The sequence below is a fragment of the Hirundo rustica genome, chromosome 6, assembly GCF_015227805.2.
Source record: "Hirundo rustica isolate bHirRus1 chromosome 6, bHirRus1.pri.v3, whole genome shotgun sequence".
Classification (NCBI taxonomy): Eukaryota; Metazoa; Chordata; class Aves; order Passeriformes; family Hirundinidae; genus Hirundo; species Hirundo rustica.
Window position 1 is genome coordinate 10837591 of NC_053455.1, and position 19053 is coordinate 10856643.

The 19053-nt window shown below is 36.9% G+C and overlaps 1 protein-coding gene across 1 annotated transcript; it reads left to right on the plus strand.

Annotated features, from left to right (window-relative positions):
- On the plus strand, positions 1-19028 carry MOK (MOK protein kinase). Its single transcript, XM_058420884.1, is given in 10 exon segments — positions 1-7; positions 2395-2439; positions 2442-2484; positions 4206-4292; positions 5856-5926; positions 8680-8761; positions 9278-9326; positions 10204-10376; positions 12658-12757; positions 16929-19028. Coding segments are annotated over 10 exon segments (870 nt in total). The 3' UTR covers positions 17142-19028.
- The last annotated feature ends 25 nt before the right edge of the window (positions 19029-19053 follow it).

Consider the following 19053-nt stretch of genomic DNA (forward strand, 5'->3'; position numbering starts at 1 on the left):
ATGGCTGGTATGCCATAGATATTAACATCTTATTTTCAGATCATGATTTTGAATTTTTTTTTAATGCCAGAGAATCAATTATTTGCATTTAAGGAAACAAAAAAATACAGGATTGCCATTTATTAGAATAAAAGAGTAAATCAACAAATAGCTAACTTTTTTTTTTTTATGTCTGTCTTGGGTATATTTGGCCCCTGGGCTGGCTCTGACATTATAAGAACATGTAACACAGCCAGAGTGTTTCTGACTGTGGTTCGAGGGTATCAGTTGCTACCCAAAAAATCATTTACACTGAATTCTGTGAGATTAGTATTTAAGTAGTATGAATTTACAATCTCCATCTTATATTTAGCAATTTAGGTAGGAAATTAAAACTTAAGGTGGGGATAAAGAACATGGTGATTTTTCCCGACAAGACGTTATTTCCTCAGTCTCAGTGAAGGCCAAGGATCAGCTCCCTTGAAGCACAAATGCCCAATTATCAAATAATAACAGTCAAAGCAATTAAACAGTCCTGTGGTGTCCTCCCCCTTTTGGAGTCTCTGTTAGAGATTGCCTCATTTACCCACAGTGACTTTCAAATTCAGTTTCTACTTTTAAAATAGCTCTGTATGTAAGTTCTCTATATTTAGTGTATTAGATGGTATGGTTTATTTTACTCTACTATTTCAAATTTTTCAAATTTAGATGGCCTAATTAGGTACTTTATGATGCAGCACGATCAATAATGATCAGAAAACAGAAGCAGCCGATGATAAAAATGAGAAGAGCACCTGACAATTCTCATGTAAGTGCTGCTACGCTATTGAAGAGAGGTTGCAAGGGGAAATTTCTACTAATTATAGTACAAACATTTGGCTCACAAGAAAAGAAAACATTTTTTGTTTTGTTTTGTTTTTCAACAGAAGCAAGTATGAAAGCTGGGGAGATGAAATGAGAATAGGACAACACAAATTGATTGTTAGTTGGAAGACAGCATTAGAATGTCCCTGCCTAAGTAACTTTTCCCTCTGCAAAATTTCTTGGCAGTCTTTCTCCACTGTAAGGCTGTGTTTATACTTGTAAATTAAACATATCTGGAAGTCTTCTTGGACACAGAGAGCAACTGGCATGAAATAGCTGCCATCTCTGCTAGTAAATTCTCTTATCTTCCAAAACAAGGCAGCAGGACAGAAACTGCTTGAGAACTGACCTTAGAAGGAGTCCTCACACCAGGCAGGGAAGAAGCCTCACAAAGTGCTGATTGTCACAGGCCAAATCCCTGCCAGGGCCCGTTGTCACAGTAACTAATAACAGGCAGCTACACTGAATTTACTGCTGCCACATTGCTTGAGACACCCAGTTATTCTGACACCCATAAAGGGCTGAATATGATAGAAGAGGTTTTCCAGCCTGCCTCCCTCAAAATGACTGGGTTTGCATCTTTCTTGAATAATAAGACCATGTCAAAAGCAACAGCAGCATAAAGCTAACTAGAATTGGATTTTGCTCAGGTGAAATTAGTGAAAAAATTATCAAGGCTAGAATCTGTAGGTGCTAAAAATAAAAGGAAATAGGAGGATGAGGTGGGTGAAGGGAACTAAGCACTGGGATTGGTAAGGAACAGTTAATCACAAAGCTGAAGGAGAATAAAGGAGGAAAGAAGAAAGTCAATTCTGATGGAAATTAGAAGACCTGAAAATTAATATAAATAAAACTCTTTTTTTCATAACCCTTGTGTGCTTCATCCCTTAAAGTTCTGCAGAATTAGAATTGACTGATTTTTCACATCCTTGTATTTGAAGCACTTCATTATCAAAGCCAAACATTACTTTTGGCACAGTGCAAATCTCATATCTGAATTTAATATAGGAATAAAGCTTTAAAATCAGAAATTGCTTTGCTTAAAATAAAATTTAAAAAAACCCTCAAACCAAACAATACCTACACAAAAAAACTAGACAAATAACCCCCATGTTGGAACAATGATTTCATGATACACTTGTTTTCCAAGATAATTTTGTTTTCAGTGCATTGTAAATAAAGGGACTTTTTTGTGTGTGTGTTTTGTGAAAGAAGCAAAGAATAAATTAAAATATGAGTTGCATACAAAAATGTAGGAAGGGCTGTGTGAAAAGGCATCACGTCTCTGAGCAAGGAGGTGGTAGTTTATTGTCTCAGAATTACTGTATTCTGCTTTCTGGAATATATATTTCTGTAATCTGGGCAGGAAAACTTCATTTGGTGTTTCTCATTTTATTTTCTCTCAACTTACATGTTAACAAAATACCTCTTCTATTTGAAAGTTTTCCATTAGTCAGCATTTAACAAGTCAAGTAAGGCTTGATAAACAGTCTTCATAACGATTTTTAAACAGCGTATTTTTGTTTTTAAAATACCACTTGCTAAGATAAGGACAGGGAACATTTTCTGATATTCTGGAGAAACTGAGTCTTAGGAAGAAAAGTACTATGCAAGTAAACATATGAAACAACATTTTGAAAGGTATGCATAATTAATCACTGCATTCTACAGAAAATCATGTTTAAATTCAGTGAGGGAACACAAAATTAAGACTAAGTGAAGCTTTTTAAGTACACATGAATTAAAAAGGTTTGCATGTGGTACAGAAAGGGAGCTCTGCCTTCCTGTTTGGCACTGGGGGGTTATTTCCTTGAGTACTCTAATTGATGTCACCCACTGTATTAAATGGTGCCTGGACACTGGGTCGAGGGTGAAACAAGATGAATGAGGAATAAATAGTTGATTTCTGCCTTGCCAAATGTACTGGATATACTTGTGCTGTTTTTCTTTTAGCTATAAATAATAACTGGAGGAAATGTGTCAGTCCTCTCCTTGGGTAATACTTTTTTCAGTCTCTTTAATGTTTTAATGCAGGTTAAAACCAGTGCATTTATCCTTAGTCAATGTACAGCATTAATTCTCCTTCATATTTGCATTTATATTTACATCCATCATCCAGATGTTATATGGTCACAAAATAGGTACCTTTCCTATCAGTTAGGAAAATAGAGAGGGCTGTGTTTAAGTAGACACAGATTTGACACTGTTCTCCAAGTATCTAAGTGCCAACCAGTGCCTCTTGGGTTCCTGATTTTGTATTCTCAGTTAAATATATCAAGTTCCTAATGAAACCACTGGGAATGACTCATTTGTACATACTAAGTGAAATGGGACGTTTTGCTCTTAGGTGAAGTTTCAAAATGTAACTCGGAGCTTCAAAGAACATCAGTTAAAAAAAGAGAAGTATCTTCAAGTAATTTGGCTTCTGATTCTCTGTTATATTGTTAGAGATCTGTTGGTCCATTTATACATTGCCTACAACTGACAGAATTGTCTCATTTATGATCAAAAGAGTATTTAAACTGTCTACTTAACTGTATCAAGGGCAGATGTGTACAACTCAGCCCGCACAACAAGCAGACTCTCATCTTTTCATCTAAAACATCTTTTAGGCCTTTAACGCTTTGATAAATTGACTGACAAATTATTTTGATTAAGTGAACTCTTTTAACAACAGATAATAAGATTATTTTAAACAGAACCTGCCCATACAAGCTATTTCTCCTCGTTTCAAAGTGGAAAATATTGTTTTGGTGTTTAGCCGTAAGTGTGACTGGGAAAAGACGCATGTCCTGCTCTGATCCATTCAATAGTGTGCAAAGCTCTTTGTTTCCTGCTTCCTCCCCAGAGTTTCTGTAGCATGGGATTTTTGTTTATTAAAGTCTAGGAGGGCAATGAAATAATATATACAATAATTGAATAGTGTCTGTTTTTCATGTAAGAGGTTTCCATCAAAACTTAATTTTAAATGTTAAATCTGGCAATGCATCCCACTGAGCAATGTTTGGAATGTATGCTACAGCAGCACAAGAGTAAACAGTATCATCCATACTCTTATGCAACACAAAATTCCTGCTGGGTACCTCCTTGGCATTGTGACAGATGTCTGGAGCAGAACACATCACTGCTTTTCTTCTTGGGGTAAGCCCAGCTACTCCAAGCTGCAAGAAGGATTAAAGCCATTTACTAATTACTGTTTTACTCAATAAAGAAACAACAAGCAAACAATTTATTGGACCCTGCATTTGAAAGTTAGTGACAGACTAAAGTTCTGACAACCTCATGGCAGGGGAAAATGTCAACAATAATCCAGTCCCTGGCTGTAAGTCAGTCTTCCTCTTTTCTGTTTAATTTAACTTTACTGTTGATCAAGTGAATAATCTGAGATAAATACAAGCATGAAGGTGGCTGAGTCTACATCCTACTATATGTTTACATAAAGTTGTTTTGTATGCATGGTGCATTGATTTCCTTCTTCTTTACTCCTATATTTGAACAATATCCAATAACTTTTGGGTCTACAGACAGCCTGTAGATTCTTAACCAGCTTCAACAGAAAGACAAAACCAAAATGGTTCTCAAAATCTGAAGTCTACATCTGCCTTTGTTCAGAAAGTCTGATGTAGCTCTTGCTTTCTGTGGCTCTTTTCCAACAGACCAAAAATATTTCAACATTAGTATTAAAATTAAAAACTAAATATATGCTAAGCATAGTTAAATTTCATCTCATAATATGTGAGATTTGCTGGTGACTTCAACCCATGTCCCATATCCAGTTAGTGCTTTATCTGTACACCATGGCTCAGTACTCTGGTTAGGCACACACACAGCTTATCTGCTGAAATAGCCTCTGGTACTTAAGGATCTTGACTTGACTTATCAGTTTGAACTGGGGATCAAGACAAACTATTTGGCAGTATCATTTCTTAAGCAACTTTACAGACACTTCTGTGCAAGTAGGTGAAGTTTACATCTCAGAATTAGGCAGTAGCTGAGCTATGCTTTTGGAAAGAAGTGTCAGATAAAGTTGGGTTTCTTGCCTCATTAAGCACTTCAGTGTCCTCTGAGGACAAGTTCTGTCTCACAGGGTGATCACGTTTTATGACATCATTTACTCCATTACTGCATGGTACATTTCATCACTGTGCAACAGCAGACATATCCTTCATTATTCAAATACTTGACACAAAACTTGTTGACTGCTCTGAAATACTTTTTCTTGCCCTTCAGGCTGTCCTATTTCTCTGTTCAGGGCTCAGGTACTGCACCGTTATTGCCAGGCCTGTTTTCTACAAACACATGGGAGCGCTAATCGTGTCAGCAGCTTGGCTTTCTGGAATTCTCAGCCTCAGCGGCCGTGGTGTTCACTAAGTGTAATCCAGCTGGCCAGCCAATCCCGCAGACTGTCTGCAAGCTGAACTGCACATTGTACCCTCAGCCTTTTACTGGCTGGGTTAACACGACAGTGCAGGGGAGATGGACTGTAATGCAATTACCTTACAAGAAAAACTGGATACCTAAAGATGTCTGCCTCTGCAGGGCAGTGAAATATAACGTGTCAGATGTATTACATCATGGTTATACTTTAAATTGCAGTTGTCAGCAAAAGAGTGATTCCAGCCAGATACTTATTTCCATGCACTACTGGAGATTTAAATAAAAAGTATTTTCACATATGGTGTAATAGCTTCCCTCGCTTTTACTGTAAGCTTGTATCAGTTAATTTACTGGAAATTTCTTGATACTGAACAGTGTGATCTGCCCAGAAAACATGCCTTCAAAAAGCTTCATGGAATAAATCAGTTAACTTCTGCAGTGGGCACTTTGGATAGCATAGACTTGAAACTACAATACCTCAGAGTTTAAGTTTAAAAACTTCCATGAGACAGTATCAATTAAAAATGAACATGTCTATTTTAGTACTGATTAAACTAAGTACTTTTTTTTACGCTGTGTACAATCAATGTGTAAGTTTTATTTCTAGCTTAAAGTCTCCTTATTTGTTTCTGCAGTGATGAAAACCCTGGCTCCCTTTCACTGGTATGTGAATTAATGGCCATGAATATTTATGAGCTGATCAAAGGTATGTAGCATATGCTTAAGAAACACAAACTCTCCTTGTGTGGATCACAAAGTGGAATGAATTGTTTTTAATTTATTTGTTCACTGTTACAGATTATAAAGCTCATAGGGAATTTGGTGCTGTACTGCTTTACCCTTTAGTTCTTGCCAGTGGAATATACCCAGTTGTTTAAGACATGGCTGCATGCAGGTTTCCCATGAGTCAAGTCCATAGCCATCTATTCTACAGTCAAAAACAACCTTGACTGCAAAACACAAAATAATTGCTTTATGTAACAAAAAAAAAACTTAAACAGATTCTTTGTTGGGTCAGGGCTGCAGTGAGGTAATAAGAAAATTATTCTCATTTGTTTCAAAACTATTGAATCAATGAATAAGGCTTTTGAATTTTTATACCTAGTAAAAAAGCCTTTCACTAAGTTTTCTTTATAAAATAATGTTCTCTCATACATCCTATACTCTCATACTTCTATATTTAAAAAATCTGGAGCTGTTTGTTGAAGCAGGTCAGAGACCATAAAGCTTCAGGAAGAGTTCCTACAAAAAATTTAGAACAAAAGCTGATTTAAAACCAGATCTTATATAAACAGCAAAGGAACTGGATACAGCAAATGAAGGGGCTTACAATTCTTAAGTAAAAGAGGATTTTAAAAAATTAATAATTAAGAATTTTTAATGTCTTAACTGTTAGGAGTTTAATTTAAATAACTGAACATGCAGCCGTCATTCAGTGTAATACAATAAAGACTTGCTCCCGAACATGTCAGTGGTGACACTCACTATTCAGATCTCTGACAAAAGGAGTAACTCTGTTTCTGACCTAGATAAGAATGTGAGATTAAAATTGAGTTATTTGCTGATTGCTGAAGTAGACATTGGTGTGTACTAGTTTTAATAAGACATTTTGGATTTGCTATATTTAGCATGGTATTCAGATGGAAATGAGAATCATCATTTCAGTATGTTCTTTTTTTTTTTTTAAGGTTTAAAAATGGAAGTTCTTTCAAAGATTTCTAGAAGATTATTGTTTTCACATCACTTAGTTGTAGTAACCTCCTTTTCTATGGTATAGTGAATCAGTTCAAAATGAAATCTGTATTCAATAGTAATTTGAAATGCTGCGGTTTGGGATTATTTGAGCATCGATCTGGGTTTACCTGAACTTCTATAAATTGCTGATTCTTCTTTATAGCCTGAATTTTGAGTCTGGACTGTGTTTACCATGATACAGTGCCTTATTTTTAATGTTGTATAAGGTGGTGGCACATGGGGTGGAGCTTGTCAAATCATAGAATATAATAGGAAAGTAAACTGAAGTGGACTGAAAATGAATTTTTAATTTGACAAGGAGGATGGAGACACTTCTGTAATTAGGAGGACAGTTCACTGTAATGCTACTAATGTGGAAAGCTGATACTTTTGATTTTTTCCTTAAAAATGTGACTTCAATCAAGCCTATTTGTCTTTACACAAAGTCATAATTGTCTTGCTGTTAATTTATAGTGGGAGCATTTAATAACTGAAAACCAGTCTTGCCCTTTGTTTAATCAACAGCAGATAGGTCATTTAAAGCAGTGAAAAAAGTGGCAGAGAGAGAGGTGTGGAGGATCTTTCAAGAGAAATTATAGAAGCCTCAAGTGCCTTAGGATTCACTGCACTATTACTGCCAAATAAAGTTTCTCCAATGATAAATCTGGATGTACAAGAGCATCTGCTCCAAATTTTTCTAGTGGCATGTAATGAAAAAGCAATCAAGCATGACTTCTTTTTATGAAGGCCCAATTCCTTAAATACGAATAATAATCTAAATTGATTTGAATAGCTGCATTTTATAGTATCTTTTCCACTCTAAATGACAAAAGTCCTGATGTTGAAAACACCATTTATCTCTACGGGGGCACTACTACTACAATTCCTGATGTAAATGGTACTCTGTTCCAAGTGCTCTGTGATCTAATCCTGCCCAGTGGATTATGTGGCTGCCTGGAGGAGCACTGTAATCAGTTGGGAACACAGGTCCCGCTGGCTGCTGGGGCTCTGGCTTCAATGAGTTACTGTCCTGATAATCTCCCTCCTCCTCCCCAGCCAATTACTCATACTACTGTCATCACGAAGATCAGTACCTGCTTTGTTTTTCAAAAATGTGATCATTTCTGCCTCCCTTGATGGCACTGCGGTGTTACATAAAGGCATTACAGCACGATTAAAAGGCCTTTGGAGCCTATAAAAGAAAAAAGCTGAGCAGTTACTGAATGGCTCTGAAAAATGGATAAATTTTATGACTGTAATTATTGTCTAACAGCAACAGCAAGCTAAACTAGGTAGGTTAGCCTTTAATTTGCAATTCAAATGTGAATCACAGTCCTTAAACCATTGCGGCAACTTGAGGTGATTGATAGAAATCTTCAACCTGAAGGACAATTACTTTGAGTAGAGAGGAAATGAGATATTTAGAAGTGAAATACTGCAGTTCTGCAAAACTTGGGGAAATAGATACTGCAGCTAATACATGCAGTAAAAACTAAGGCATCTTACAGAGTATTGAATTGACAATTGTTAGCTGAGCTATTTGGTGCATACTGAAATATAAATTACGTCAGAAGTTGAGTGGGAAATGAACTACAAAGCTAACTATAAACGACAGAAGTAGTATAATTGAAAAAGGTGATATCAATGCACCTCTGGAAGCTGAAGACTTGTATTCTATTTGTTCTTTACTGAAAAGGACTCACACAACTTGAAACTTTATTCTAGGAAGGAGAAAGCCATTGCCTGAAAAAAAAAAAATCAGGAACAACATGTAGCAGATATGCAAATCTCTAGATTGCATACATAGGTAAAAGACCTGGTTCAGCAACAGCTTTACAGCAAATGTAGCATACATTTATTTCAGGGTCTTCTCTAGGCAGAAACAGAATTGTCTGGGGCAGCAGTCAACTCTGCAGGGAGAGAAAAGGCCATGGCCCAGATACATCTTTGCCTGCAGCAGAGTCCTGGGAGGCAGCAGGCAGCCAGAGCTGCTGCCAGCACCCCAAAGGAGCTCTAGGACCTGCTTACCTGCTGCAGGAAGCCCTCCTGGGAGGGGATGGCCCTTGCAATCCTCTGGTAGCCTTGATGAGAGCAGAAGCAGAAAGCCTGGCCTCTCCTTCCTGGATGTGCCCATTCCCCATTCCCATATCCATAGCTATTGGCTCACCATGATGGTTAAAATTAATTTTTTACTACCTGTTTATAAGTTTGAAAAAAATGCTGGTTTCTTTCAGTATTTTTTGGTTTTTTTATAAATAACTGGAAGCACTGATAATGTTCATCTTTTTACTGAATTCTTCTCTCTGCGTTTGTATTAGAACAGAAATGGAATATTTCAGAGAGATGGGCAACAAGAAAACATTATAATGAAGGTAATTAATTTTATGTGAGGATATTTAACTAAAAGTGAAGTATATAAGTATTTTTCTCTTTACCCTAAGAAGGTAATGTTTCTTCATGAATAAAAGTACAATTTTTTAAGAAATATATAGACAGTTACTGTATTCCTGATCTAGGGGAATGAGCAGTTTTGTTACTGGCTAATACCTGAAATGACTGAGATGCATTACACCCTGCATGTGTTCCCTCCAACCTAAAAACCTGTTCTTTATCCTTTATTAATATATATTTTCCTTTCTGTGTTAATCTAGACAGTGGAAATAGGGTTCAGTTTTGCAACTTTCTTTCTACATTCAGTTCCTACATTTAGTGGAAGTTACACATACAAAAGAGAGCAGAAGATAGTGGCTTTCAGAAGATCTAATTGTAACCATCTCTCCTGACAGTTGCAGAAAGTTATTTTGCTAATGCTTGAAAGCAAGGATTTTAAAATTCAGTTTATGAAATTTTACTTTCTGAAGATAATTTTTTTCTTTTGAGTCATAGAAGTGTACAGGAGAAGCCAAAGCCACCTATTAAATCACTGCTAAACAGAAGAACTCTAGTAACTTTATCTAGATGTCCTATTTAGCAGCTTTTCTTTATCTGATACTCCCTATGCTCTTTTACCTTTCTTTTCATGAGCTACAGAACAGTATTTGCATTACAAACTATGGCCACAGATATCTTCATGCCTGGAGCTACTTATTATTTTAATGCAGCTTTACTACTGTGATACTATTACCCCATGATTTTGGAAAGTTTCTTCTTAAAGTAATCTGCGATTTCTTTTACGATGACTGTTTTACAGTCATAGCTTGAATATTTTAGTGTTTGTTATTAGTGGAAATATTTTATTTATTTTTGCAGCAGAACACCCTATAGTTAAGAGATTTTGGATCTTGTGGGAGTATCTATTCCCAGCAGGCACACAGTACCTCCCCATGCTGGTGGTGAACACTGGAATGTTTGCTTACAAATGGGCTCTATAGTTACAAAATTGGCATGTGGAGTCCTGGCTGTGTTTTCTATGAAATCACAAGGTACTGTGCTCAGTGGAGGGTTTTGTTTATCATTAATCAAGATAATCAAAGGTAAATAACTCAAATTAGGAGCATGTGGTTTGGGTAATATGATCTTCGTTTCCATGGATTTGTAGAAGCTTCGGTGCTTAGTCTGCAGGGTTCACGAGGCAGTAATCCCGTCTGCTCTGGCACGGTCTTCACCCTGTGGCAGGTTAGTAATAAAGCAGTTCAAGAGAACACAGTACAAACAAAAGTGATTTACAGAGAAACATTTTTGAACTTTTTTTTTCCCCAATGGCTTCATATTTAGTAAAAATGTATTTCCTCTGCTTTTTCTCTCTGTAGAATAAGGCTCATTTCCTCTCATGAGCATCACAAACTATCCTCAGTCTTGTTAATGCACTTAATGGTAAAATGTTTCCCACTTTTTTTGGACTTACCAATACTTTCTGCAGAAACAGAGGAGATTAGAGAATACACTCCCTGTGATTTAGGGCTTTGATTTATAGGGTAGTATGTCTAAGACCCCTGTGCTCTTTAAGATTTTGTGTACTGGTATATTTTGAAATCAGGTTCTGATGAAAGAAGAGTTCCGGACAACATGAATTAAAGTATTTTAAGATTTTTGGTGATAATGAAACCATAACTCAAAAAATCTGTCCCTGGTCTTCAAGAAAAAAGGAAAAATACCCACCATGAGTATTTCTCCAATATCTTTGTGCCCTAGCAACAGCAGCAGTTCTTTATTCTCCTCCCACACTGCTGTCTCTGATCTGCAACCAGGACTGATAACATTTGCTTTGCTTCTTTCCTCCTCCACATGGCAAGTGCAGCTGCTGCCATCACCATCACATTAAATGACAACCATTATGCTTTGCCTGCTAACTTGTAGAAACATTTCTACTTCTCCAGCCAGAAAAGTGTTAAAAGAAAAATCCCAAATGTGGCAGTAGTCTTACAAAGTAAATCGGGACCAAAAGCCTTAAGAAAGCCTCGGGTTTTTTTCATTTCAGCTTGAACCAGCTGGGCTTTGTAGCTTTGTAAGAAAATGACATGCTGTAAATTTAAGTTTTCTCATGGGAAAACCCCAAACCTTAAAGATATTTCCTTGTAGTTTCAGCTTAATGTAAAAAAATTCACTCTTTGCAACCACTGAACATTTTCAGAAACCTTATAGGTGTGTTCAGAGAGAAAGGAGGGATGTTTATTGGAAATTAATGAATTAAAAGAGGTACAGATTTGCCAAACTAATACGGACAGGTTTGTTTCTTTTTCAGTGCCTCCTGCAGTTGTTGCTGTTGAGTGGTTGCATAAGCCTTTATGCTTTACAGCACATTGTCTAAGAACTTTCAGTCCTTTGCTCAGCCATGCTGATCTTTCAAATCTTGTTTCTCTTTCTGTTCTCTATAAATCATGATTCCTGGATCGCACTTTTCAGTGGCTTGCACAGTTGTTCCTGACTTTGTTACAGTTTTACATTCCACAACAGCACATTTTTTAGTTCACACAGAAGCTAGTCCCAGCTGCATGTCTTGATGCAGCTGCACAATGTGAATCAGATCTTTTCTCTCCTTGCTCTACTCTAAGCTTTATGAAGACACTCAGAGCAGTGTGCAGCCAGCTGTTTCATTGAATTTGCAAACAGTTAAAAAGAAGTTTCTCATGTCTACAAAGGGGTGAGTGTTTTGCTTTCAAGAGTCATTTGGTGCTACTGAAGTGTTTCTTAAATTATAAGCTCAAGGAAAAAAGCAGCAAGTGCAGGAAATAAATGTAAATGGACCTGACTAAAGTCAGATTGCTCTAATATGATAACAGTGTTTTCAAGGTCTCTGTGCAAGTTTTATATTAACTGAGGATCCAGCTCAGGAATGCAGTTCAAATTACCATCTTTGCAGTATTGCTGCTTGCAAAGAACCTGTGTGTTAGGAATGGAGTGTAATAAATACATTTCTATGTGCACACTGCTTGATTCTGCTGTCTTCAAATGAGGAGAATGCATTGTCTTCTGGGAACTGTTGCCCTTCACCACAAGGGATGATCTCTACATATTTTGCCTCAAGCCAGCAGGAGAGGACAGCTACAGATTTCCATTTAATAGCCCAAGTTACTCCTTCAATCCAAACCAGCAGCTATGTTGCTCTGCTGCTCATGTTATCCTCCAGTTGTTTATAGGTATTAAACTGTCCATAAATGAATAATTCTAACACATTCTCCTCCTCATAAAAGAAGGATTTTTCTAATCAAAAGTGACAGTTTAACTGTGTCTTCTCTAGTACTAATACCATCTCTTACCTTGCAGTTTCCGGCCTCTTTTTCTTAGATCTAATGAGCTGGACCACATTTCAAAAATCCATGAAGTGTTAGGCACCCCTGGTAACCAAACTCCAAAAGTTCAAGCAGTAAGTATGCACTCCCATAGTTACTAATCTCACTGTTTCAATATCCACAATAGAGCTGTACAGCTGTGTGCAATTTCTGCTCCGGGAACCACCACAAAACCCAAAATCTGTGCTGACCCAAGAGCAGTGTCTTCTATCCCTACCCAGAGACCCATTCATGAACCTTGCAGGCAGAGCAGAGGAAATCTGAGCCTGTCTTGATCTTGTTTGGCCTTTTATTTCCACAGTATCTTTAAGGCCAGTGACATAAATTTTTAGGAAAGAAAAGGTGTTTTTCAAGTACTACTTACTTTTCCCTAATGAATGATTGCCTAAATCAGGTGAATTCTTTCTTTTCAGTAAAGTGTAATCCTCTCTGAATATGCATGATTCAATGTTTTTCTCAGTTTGCTTAACACAGGTCAAGAATTTTGAGTTTTAACTCCTTCCTTTAAAGAAAGGAAAAGGAAAGTCTTCCCTTGTGCACAGATTGCCTTTCAAAGCTATCTCCTGTGTGCAATGATAAAATATGACCCCGATGAGAGAACTGATGCCCATCAAACTTTACAGCACCCTTATTTTCATGAACTCTGGCAAGTGACTTCAAATCACTTCAGTTTTGAAGACTAAAGTCAAAAGGTGAGGGGAGCATTGTGTCCATGTTAAGTGGTGTGAAATTAAACTTGTTTCCAGAGCTAGTCCCTGTCCTATCAACCACGAACATAATTCAATGTAATTCTTTGCAGAGACCAAACCTTACCTAAAACACTACTGATACTTGTCTCTATTCCTTTTTCCCCAGCCTTTTAAAGTCAGCCAATACATGAGCTTTAACCATGCACAAACAATTAAGACTAGGAGCAAATAGGTCGGGGCAAGTACCTCAGTATTTGTGGCAAATTTCAAAGGCAAGTCCAAGACAGATAGTGTTACAGTGGAAGAACTGTCAGCCCATTTAGAGAAAGTAATTTGTAGCACTGAGCTTGTTAGCTAGAAACAAATGTTTTACTTAAGCTGATTACTTGGGTTTATTCTGTCTGCCTAAACACAGATCTTTATTTGGTCTGATGCAGCTCCCCCTCCCCCCAGATCCCTGACATACAAGAGTTAGAATTTAGAAGCTCTAATACCTCATAATCCCCTCAGTAGACTCTTGTTAGAGTTGCTGTTACTTAATGTGTCAGCTCCACCTTCATTTTTAAATGTCATCATCCTGGTTTTGATGTCTGCCTTGAGTTAAAACATTTTCCAGGTGAAGTGTGTCAGAGACAGGAATTATGCTTTTGCCTTTTCAGGGCTTCAGTCTACATTTTGGGCAAAAAATATATATATATTTTTAAAAACTTAATAATCCTATATACAGATGATATCGGGGAAAATTCTAAAAGTGTATTTGACATGAAATAAAAAATAATTAAAATATTATTAAAATTATGGCAAACTAAAACTTTGTTTATATATCAGCTATGTGAAAAATACTCTGTGTATTCGCTTGCTGTATCAATAAAGTGAGGTGGAAGTTAGTACCACATGGAAAATTTTCAAATACAGGTTTTTCTCAAACCCTCAAAAACCTCCACAAACTAACAAAGAACAATTATAAATTATTTTCTGCTGTGCATTCAGCTTTGAGAGCATGAACTCTCCTTCTAAAGGACAAGCCACCTTTTCCACAAATTTAGTTCTGGGGTTCATCAGTGTAGGTTTTCTAAGAAGTTCCTTTAGGCAAGATTTCAAGAAACATCAAGTAAGACAAATAATTTTAAAAAAGGAATGAGGTGAAGTTGTAAATTGTGAGGGATTTTAAATTTCTGTTTATTTGGATTTTCTCTTCTAATTGTATTCCTTAAGATGTTCTCAGAAAGAATTTGAATCTCATTTACTTATTTTAAAAGTATTCTCTTAGGAAAGTCGAGGGAAAAAAACAAATCAACAACATGGGCCTCTGCTGGGAGAATTACCAAAATTACACTTTTCTGGAGTAGCCAAATTGATTTCCTGTCCTACTCCTACACTGCATTAGTTTTTTGGGGGACCTAAGGAAGATGGTAGAACCTGTGTTCCAGTCTGTCAGATTTATTGGATTGAATATTGAGGTGTAGACTCTCACTTGCCCACTGAAGCACATTTGAAACTTCTGTTGTTTCTTCAACAGTCTGAGAAACAGAAGGCACTTCAGTGTTCCCTGAAACATTTCCATTTGCCTGCTGCAGGAAGAATAGAAGTGAGCAAAAGCCTGGCTATGGCGTGAGAAACCGAGTCACGCTTCTGTTGTTAGAGCTCTGACAAGAACAGCAGTGCCTGATTTTGCCTTGCTCTGACAATCTGTAGGAAAACCCCACAAGGTTTGAGGGCTGCTTTCCTACCATTTTGATATTTTTTTCCTGAAGGGGGTCAATATTTAATTAAAGCATTGTTCTGGCAGAGCACAGAGCGTGTTCTGCATTGAACTTCCTAAGTGCTTGTTCCTTTTAGAACCTGATGGAGGAGGAGGTTGGTTAAAAATAACATGAAAGGATTCTTTGAGCTCAAGTATTAGGAATGGAATGTTATCTACAGAATTTAAGTTTTCAAACTGTATTACAAATGACAGCTAACTGCTGGTTTTTTGTTTTTTTTTTTTTTAGATTTAAGGGTTTGGGTTTTTGTTTGAGATTTTTTCTTTTCAGTTAGCTCAGGAAATTATTCCCCTCCTGTATTCAGTAACTTCCACCTCAGGTTCTACTGAACATGCAAATCGTGCAACCATATGAGGTATTTGATTTTGATGCAATTTCTGTAACTGCTGAATATTTTTATGTAACTATAATCTAACTCAAAGCTAAACCAACCTTTTAGCTGATTCAAAAGCAAATTGTAGGTGTAGTTTGCTTCAAGCCATTGATCTTAACATTAATCAAAAGTCTTAACAGGAACTTTTATTGCAGCCAGTTGCTTAAAAGAGCAGTAAAAGCACTTAGCTGATCGTGCTTCAGAAATCTGGCACACAGATCATCAGTAACAATTCAACAGAATATTTCTTATTGCTAAATTATGTAAGAGTTAAAACATCCTTATCTTAGGATCTTTCTAGGAAAAAATCCTCATTCCAATTTGATACCATTGATTTTAAAATTCCTGAGATCTAAAGATTTGCATTAATTAATCTGCAATACTTAAATTTGGTGATGTGTTACAGAACAGTTTTGTTATCTAGAAAACAAAAGTCTATGCAAGTCATACTTGGCTAGGGGTTGAAAATCTTCTGCCTACCAAGTGTGCATGCAAGGCAGGTTTGGCAAGTTACTTTTTTGGAGGTTTTAATAGTTATAAAAGTTGCTCGTAATTGGGAAGTGATCATCATTTTTTTCCATAAACAAACACTGAGCTCTGGTGCTGCTGTTCAAAAATGCAGCCATGAGCACGAGGGAAAGGGCATTTTGTGTGAGAGGTGCTGCTGTGGGGAGGCTGTGGAAAATGGGGCACTGGGGAGGAGCACATCACGTAGCCAATCCTTAGGCATCAATTTGAATTTGTCTCTAGATCCAGACTATTTATTCCAACCAATTTAAGATACACGATGCAGTAAAATACAGGTTAACATAAAGATCTTGTAAGAGTAAAAATTATGCCTGTTATGTTCTCGACTGTCCTTCTGAGATTCCACAGGGCTGTGCATTTGTGAAAATAATTATTCTTCTCCCTTACTTTGAGGTCTTCCAGTAAGTGGACTTTTTGCTGTGGTTTGTTGATTGGTTGATTGTTTTTGTAAGAAGAGGCATCTCAACACTTGTAGGGTTCTGTTGTGATTGAATTAGATCCTAATCCTTGTTCAGGTCAATTTTGGACATTTTTGACAACTTTGAGCATGCCCAAATTCCAGAGTGTAGCTTTTCCGTGTGGAGAAGCTCATGAGACTCAAGTTCTTTATGAATCCTTTTGACATCTACTGCTTAAAAAGCACTTGTCTAACTTATGTTTGTCTTCATGTTTAGAAGATGGTATTATTATCACATACTGTACTGAGGATCAACGTAACCTTTGTAGGGAGTTTCTTGAAAATGTGAAAATATTCACAGGGTAAATGTGCAGACTGGTGTACACTGGTGCAGACTGTGGGAGCATTTGATATTGATTCAAATTTGACTATCCAAGTTAAATATTGTGCACCTGCATCAAGTACCATTGCTCAATTTATGTCATTTCTTCATAGCAAACTTTCAGAACCTCAATAGCAAGAATGGAAAAACATCCCAGCCCTGATAAGAATTTTTATAGTGTAAGACTAAAGCACTTAAACAAGGCTCTGCAGGGAAACCTCTACTGCTGCTACTCATTCCAAAAGAAGAGCAGATTTCTCTTACTAGGAATGAACAAATACAGGACCCAAGTTTTAGTGGAGGAAGTGCTTTACACCAGTAGGTGAGAACACTGTAACAAAGGGAAACAGCAGAACACAACGGTACAGCTAACTGCTCCTTGTCATTTTATTGAAACTCCTCCTGCCATGGATGCTGCTGTCCTCCAGTTCCAAGCAGAGTGTACTCCTGAACAAAGTATCTCAAAGTGAAATGAAGGTATGTAAAACCAGTGACTGGATGAGTTTTCCTGTTCTGTTTCAGTGAATAATCTCCCCATGTCTGTATGCTTTCGTGTTAGCAGCTCATACTGATAGAACATAGAAATTCAACAGTAAGGCAATACAGTATTTGTCATAATACCTACCATAGGGGTTTTTTATAGACAGACAGACAGGTATGTGAAAGGTGTGATGAAAAATGAAATTAAGGGCTGCAGGTCTATAGGCAGGCAACACAGTGCAACAGTAACTTCCAAGTTCGTACCTTTGGAACACTGAGCAAAAGTGCCATGAGCTTATCCAGTGTTTTTCCAGAGAGGAAGATGGTGAGTTGCTTAGTGCTGATGTATTTGGAGTTGACCATAATGAACAGCATTAACACTGATGGTCTAAAAATAGGTAACTAACTGTATCCAAGGGAGCTTACTCTCCACTGTTGTTAATTTCTTGCAAAATAGAAGACAAATCCTACTAGTCACATTTGATGGACTGTTCTGACTCAGATCTGTCTTACCTAGCACTATACAGGAGGTCAAAGCTCAGATTATCAAAACTATATTCCTGATGGAGATACAATTAATTGTATTGGTTGCTTCCCATAATCTGTTTCTGGAAGCCTCAAATCACAGATGCTGAAGTTTAAGTATTTAGACTAAAAAATATAAAATTCCATCGAACTAGGTTTGCACAAGGTGCCCTTCTGATTTCTAAAGTCTTATTGCCACTGTTTGCTTCCCTAATTAATCTGTCTGGTAGGTGATTATACACGCACTGGGAAAACGTCAGAGTTTTTCTAAGTTTTAACCTGGAGAGAAAAGGCTATCAGAATAACATCTTGTGTATTATCACATTCTTTGAATCTGGGGCTGTCAGACTGTTATAATGAGAATGGCAATTTCAACAGATCATTTTTGGTATAAAATTGCAAATCTGAAGAACCAGATTGGAATTTTTCTTCATTTTTTTTTACGCTTTCAGGTGGATCTTATTGGCACATACAGTACTTCAAGGATATTTATTTCCTAACAAGTTCTTTGCTATTAGACCTCTGGAGACAACTTACACTTCTCTGGCTGCTGGATGAATAGATAGACTTGAGTTTTCCCACCTGCTTTATAGTTAAAATACAACCAATTTTAAACTACGAATTGCCAAGTGTAGTTCCTACCCTCATTCTTCCAGCTAAAATTCCATACTGCGATTATCTGTGTTCTGCTCACTTCTAATATATTTTTTAATGTCATAGGAAAAATATTTTTATTAAAAGCTGTATCTACCATAGAGATCTTAAGTTCCTTCCAGGTAAGTTATTAGTATCCTGTTTCCTACTAAAAGAATTTTTTTTCCATATGGAATAGAGTGTGGTATGGGCAGTTCAAGCTTCTAGATGATTGCCCTAATAGTAAAGAAGAGGCTGAAAAAAGAAAACCCACACACATTCCTTGTGTGCTGCTGGACTACGATTTGTGGCAGGGACATACCCTGCCAACACGGATGTGAGTAGCTGCTGTTGTTCTCCAGATGTTGGATATTCCAGTTCCTTCCCTACTCGTTTTGTATTTTTCCAGCTGAAGGAAAAAAGTATTTTAAAGTTATTGCATATTTTTTCAACTGTTTCATTTTGACTCAGACCATATGAAGCACTTATATAGAAGTCGTCTTTGGGGAGATAACTACACTAGTTTTCAGTGATGAGGTTTATCTGTATTTTAACAGTTAAACCCACTATGTTAATAAAACACAACTTCTGAAAAATAAT